Here is a 6,000-nt window from a genome sequence, read left to right as displayed (position 1 = left end):
GCTGCTGCTCTCCGGCTGCCTCCCTGACTCCGCCCTCCTGCAGTTTCCGAACAGCGCAGGGCGAACCCAAGAAAGAGCCGCTCCTGCTTTTCTTTCCACCTCCGAGCCGTGCTTTCTTTCCCCCTTGCCTTTCTTGCCTTCCTTCCTTCTCAGCTCCTGCTTTCCTTGCCGCCGAGAGAGAGAGACACGTTGCTTTGAGATCTGCCCAGAGCCTTGGACTTTCTCGGAGTCCTTCTGGATCACCGGGGAGGATCCGCAAGCCCTGGCACCAAGGCAAAGGCAAGGTGGCATTGGAGGAGAGAGACAACACTTGGGCTTCTCTTGTTCTTCTTCAGCATCTGTGGCTGGGCGACGTCCACGGGGATGTGGGTGTTTTCCTTCATTCAAAGTATGCCTGCTCTCTCAAGCGCCCCGCGGACTTCAATGAAGGTCTTCTAAGAAGCGGGGAAATAATTAAGAATACATTTGGTCACGAACAAATCTAGACAATCCTGTGATCGGGTCACCTTAGGGTCTCCAGAGGTCGGAGATGGCTTGAAGGCACACAAAAACGACCACAAAGAAGACCCAGGGTGAGGAACCCATTCAAGTCACAGATGAAAACTCCTACAATCCACAAGAAGACAAAATAAGACCAGGATGGTCTCTCAGAGCAATGCCTCCTTAAATGGGACAAACCACCCCAGCCAGGGCATCATGGATATATCCCAAGATCAAAAGCCGCTCAACCTTTTCCTTTTTGGAGTAACTTTCATCATTACCTTTGCGGCGTTCCTGGGCAGCATCTATTCCTTGGTGTCTCTGCTGAGGATGCAGAACAAAAGTACTCTTTCCATGCTGGTGACTTCATTGACCGTGGATGATCTGGTCAGCGTGGTGCCGGCAACAATCTTTATGGTCAAACTGTGGCTGAACGAGATGCTTCCCCCGACCTTATGCACCACGTCAGCGCTACTGTACTTATTTCAGGGCTTTTCCAGCAACCTGATGGGCTCCCTGGTAGTTTCGTACAACTTCTACAGCCTTAACAAAATGGAAACCAGCCCGAGGGCTACCAAAAGGCCAGTTAGCATGATCTGGGCGGTGCTCACCATTTGGATGGTCAGTTTGCTGATCTGTATTTTGCCTCTCTGTGGCTGGGGGACTTATGCCACAACCTCCTGGGGGTGCTTTATGGACTGCACCAGTTCTTACATCTTGTTTCTTTTCATCATCTACTCCTTGTGTTTCTTCCTCCTCCTCGTACTTTCCATTCCTCTCATTTATCAGCTCTTGTGTTCAGATGAGCAGCTGCACCTTTACGACGACTATCATCAAATCACCCGAGGATATTTCTCACCTGGGTCGCCCCCAATGGGTATTCACACCCTGTCCCTCTCTCCAGAGCACACAGGGACCAAAAGCCTGAAGCATTTGCGAGATTCTGGCCCCAAAATCCAGCAAGGTCCCGCTGATGACCACTATCGAGTAGACCACTATGGCACACAAAGCATGCCATATCACAGCCGAAACTTCACTGTGGAATTTGCTCAGAAGCGCTTCTCGCTGATTCTGGCTCTGACCAAAGTCATTCTTTGGCTTCCAATGATGGTAAAAACAATCCACATTTCTTTCTGTTCTCTGTAATGGTCTGGTTATGAAGTGTTCTGTGAAATATAGAACTGTGGGTCCCCAAACATAAAGTTAAATATGCAATGTTTTCCTGTATATTTTACAATCTTGCATGTTGAACACCAGTTATTCAAGATAAAAGTTACTTTCTTATTGGGTATCTCTCTCTCTTCACCCCCTGCTCCTTCACTGTTATCAAGTCAGCTAATGGGAGTTAAACAGAATCTCCACCAGTTATTCATACATTATAGTAATTTCAATCTGATCTAGGTTTTTTTTAGCACACTGGGAAATCTAGTGATCAGAATGCCACCTTAAACATATGCTGTGCACAAAATCACTGTTTTCTGGTAGGAATGTCTAGTTTTTAAAAGAGTTTATTTGATTATTTAAACTTGGCTGAATATATTTGTATATATGTATGTATGAATGAATTGATTCATGCATTTTCATAGTTGTACTACTCCATGTGGTTTTTGTGACTGGCACCGTCACACCTAATCATGATTTTGAGTAATTACACTGTGGCTTTGACTTTATGCGGGGATAAAGCATATACTGCAGAATGACTCCAAGAGCAAAACTAGTTGGGCAGGTGAAGTGTGGGCTTTTTTTCTCTCCAGGAAAATAGACCGTCATCAGGATGACTGTGATTGCATCAACATTGATTAAAAGACCAGAAAGTCCCAGATTTTGTTCTTGCTCTTTTTGATTTCATTTTCGAGATCCATACACTTTTTGTTCATCCAATAACATTTTTTTCCACTCCTGGTACAATCAGAGACCATTTATACCCCAGCTCCCCAGGTGGGTCTATTCCAACACACTATAAAATCAGAAAGAACAGAAATAAAATCTAGGACATTTAAGTCAATCTAGATGTGCCTATTCAGTGGTTTTGCCAAAAAATGTATTTTCCATTAGCAAAGGACACCTTTAGCTTGCAGGCTTGCAGGTTTATGGCTGTAAAACTGAAATGGAAAAACCATGTTTGCTTATAAACTCTGTTAATAGAAAGCAGTCTGGAGAACTGCTTTGATGAATATGCTGATGCAAAGAATAGATCAGATATTATTTACATGACATTTGAATATACTTTTAAAAAATTGCACCTTCAGTGCTACACAACAGTTGTGAATCCAGCTATTGCCTTGGACTGCCTTGAAAATTTTCAGTGTTTTTTCAGACCTTTCCACAAAATTTTATTTTCAGTGAAGCCCTTGAGTTATAGCTTAAATCTTACACCCAGTCAAGGCAATAGCTGCAATACTATGCACACATCCTTGAGACTGAACCCCATTAAGTATTAAGCGTTGAATTAAACGGCTGAAGTGGGACTTACTTCTGAGCAGGCATGCTTAGGCTTCAGCTGCAAATATATGGAACTTTGCTAGGTCATAAACATCCATTATTAACTTTCCCTCAAAGTTCGGTCTCTTTTTCTCTTCTCTTTTTGTCATCTCCACACTGATGAAATTTAGGTTGTAAGCTCCATGGGGGCAGAACCTTGCTTCTTCAAGGAAGAAACTCTGTTAATATAAGGCACTGTATAAATCATCAGTCCTCATTCTCATCTCAAGGGTGTGTCTTTCTGCCTGCCAGCATTACCTCAAAGAGACTTTTATTAATAGCTTGGGGTCAAAGCAACTTCTCCTCTATGCTCGAGGCATCAATATTTATTGTTTCACTTGAAACAACCAACACTTCGAGAAGCACAGATGGGAATTGTGTTAGAATGTTTACTTTTCAGCATCTGTCAGGATTCAAAGTCACAGCTGAGACAGGCCCCAGAGATCCCAGCATGCAGCTTTGCAAACACCTCACAAACTAAAAAGCTAATACCAACATGCTTTTTTGTTAGGTGCCAGCCTAACTGTGTTTCTGCACAATTAATACACAACACATACACAAACACTTCCAAGCTATTACTGATTGTGGCATACATTCTTTGCAAGTGATGCTGTAAATACATTTTAATTGAAACTGTTACATATTTAATAGACAGAGAGTGGCTGGCAATTAGATCAAAGCTTAGAGCTTTTGTGCTCTTCTCAAAAACTGGGTCGTTAATAAAGGCACAAGAAAAGCTGGATGCATGTCTCAAAGTGCTCAACAGATGGGTGCTTTATTTTTCATAGAGAAAGTCCTACACATTTATTCTGTCTAAATTTTTATGGCCTTCTTCAGGGGCGATCTTGACTGTAAAACACAGAGAACACAAAAACATAGAATCTCATTCCTTTTGCTGGACAAAAAGAAGCCAAGAAATGTCTAGTTAATGGAATGAGATTCTATTATTCAGAGATGTTTGTAGTCAGATATCAAATCACCCCTAAAGAGGGTCTTACAAATATAGACAAGCTAAATCACACTGGGACACATCAATCGTTTTCATCTTTTCCTGTGGAGTCTATTTGGTGCTGTCTACTTTTTGTCTCTTTGGTTAATGGAGGCAACCAGCATATTCCTAAGGCAAGGCTGAGAATCAAGAAGCCATCCAGATGTTGTTGTATCCCAACTCAAAAACACTTGGACAACCACATGATTCACACTCTTGTCCTAAGGACAGATATGTTAACAAGTTCATTTATGTCAGAAGGAGAAGGAGGAAAGGAGGAGGAAAAGAAGAAGAACTTTCTTCTAAACAAGAGGTTCCCAACCTTTGGTCCTTTAGGTATTTGGGACTTCAGCTTCCAGGAACCCCAGCATACCTTGTCCAACTGTCACAACTTCTGGGAACTGAAGCCCAAAACCATTGTATTAGACTACTGCAGGTGCAAACACAATGCACGGAGATGATAAAAAATAATGGGATATCTCATCATTCTCATGCAAGCCCTGAAAGATCTGAACAACTATCTGAACATTAAATTCAATTAATTCAATAGTTAAGCATTTTAAAAGCACCACGTCAAATATTACAATTTGAAACAGATGCGTACAAAGTGTTTGCTTTATAACTAGGGTAGTGAATCAGAGACTCAACTCAATTTCAGCTGAACCCTGAGAGGCAGTATTTCATTGGTGAGCAGGGTCAAAGGCAGGGACCAAAACACCAGCAAATTAAATCCTAAAGCCATTTCTGTCAGTAACTAAATGTCAGAAGAGGTGTGTTAGTCTTTTTAAATTGCAGGGAGGGCTGTATTGTTTGAATGAGGAGACAATTTGGGAAATCACTCCCCATTGATATCTTAGGGAATGGGACACAGAAGTTTTGCGAACCCCAGAAGTCCAGATATGGCTCCCACATGGGTCAGATTCAAATACAGCACCCCAGGTTTTCCACCTTGCTTGAGTATGGGACTCTTGTGCTTGTGAACATTGCTCCTGGAGGTGCACTTCCTTTTTAATTTATCATGATAGTCCAAACTAGGTTTGCTTCCATACAGCATGTTAAATAATAACCTTCATCACAGAATGAAAGGACACTAATGGGTGTTCTTCCTAAAGAATTGCTGCCTATTAATGCTGCAACTCTATGCATACATGCCTGAAACTAAGTCCCTTTGAAGATACTGGGACAGATTTGAGTAGATATGTGTAGGATTTGGCTGGAGCATGCCCGTAATCTCTATGGTTTCCCATGTGGTCTTCTTTGTTCCAAAAATTCAGAGCAGGGACCTAACAAATAATTGCTGGGTGTCTTCAATAGTAACAATCTTAGCATTTTGATACATCTTTAATTATCATGGCTCTATCACTAACTCAAATACAAATCCCAGGATTTTGTAAGTTGCAGCCATAGCAATTAAAGTGCTATCCAACTGCTATAATGAAAAGAGACTTAGGTATCACTATAGCATCTCTGCTTGGTAAGATTTGTCACTGTATTTGCTGGGACAGCTGGTCACTACTTAATTTCTTTGAAATGTCTCTTTCTTTCAGATACAAATGGTTGTTCAACACACGGTTGGGTTTCAAAGCCTATCCTTTGAGATATTCAGCTTTCTGCTAACTTTGCTAGCTGTCACTGTCACTCCAGTGTTTGTCTTGTCAGAACACTGGAGCCACCTGCCTTGTGGCTGTATCATCAACTGCAGAAAGAACATCTATGCTGTCTCTTCAGAAGAAAGCAAGAGTAAGTAGAAAAAAGAGAGGAAAATGAGACCTGGCTCTTGAATCTGGGTTTGAACAGATTATATCAGACTCAGTAGTATATGGTGAAACTAAACATGCTGTGTGTTTGCATTGTTATTTGACTGCCTTGTTGATTACATTCTATGGCAAGGTTGGAGAAGTGTAGTGTTCAAAAGTGGCAGTTCTTCCAAATCTCTTCGATGTCCTCCACCTATTTTATTTTTATGGTTCATTTTCTGTCTGGAAAGTATTCCAAACCACCTAAAACTGTGTGCACATGTAGCCATTTGTCTCCACCCTGGATTGTACAAA

General features: G+C 41.7%; 1 protein-coding gene across 1 annotated transcript in view; it reads left to right on the top strand.

Moving 5' to 3' along the window:
- gpr149 (G protein-coupled receptor 149) overlaps nt 1-6,000 on the top strand; it is a 42,617-nt gene continuing 36,617 nt past the window's right edge. Inside the window, exons 1-2 of the mRNA XM_003218228.4 lie at nt 1-1,590; nt 5,497-5,689. Of these exons, the coding sequence (XP_003218276.2) occupies nt 640-1,590; nt 5,497-5,689 (1,144 nt within the window). The 5' untranslated portion in view covers nt 1-639. The remainder of the gene's footprint in view (nt 1,591-5,496; nt 5,690-6,000) is intronic.

The sequence above is a fragment of the Anolis carolinensis genome, chromosome 3, assembly GCF_035594765.1.
Source record: "Anolis carolinensis isolate JA03-04 chromosome 3, rAnoCar3.1.pri, whole genome shotgun sequence".
NCBI lineage: Eukaryota > Metazoa > Chordata > Lepidosauria > Squamata > Dactyloidae > Anolis > Anolis carolinensis.
This window is presented reverse-complemented; position numbering and strand designations above follow the sequence as displayed.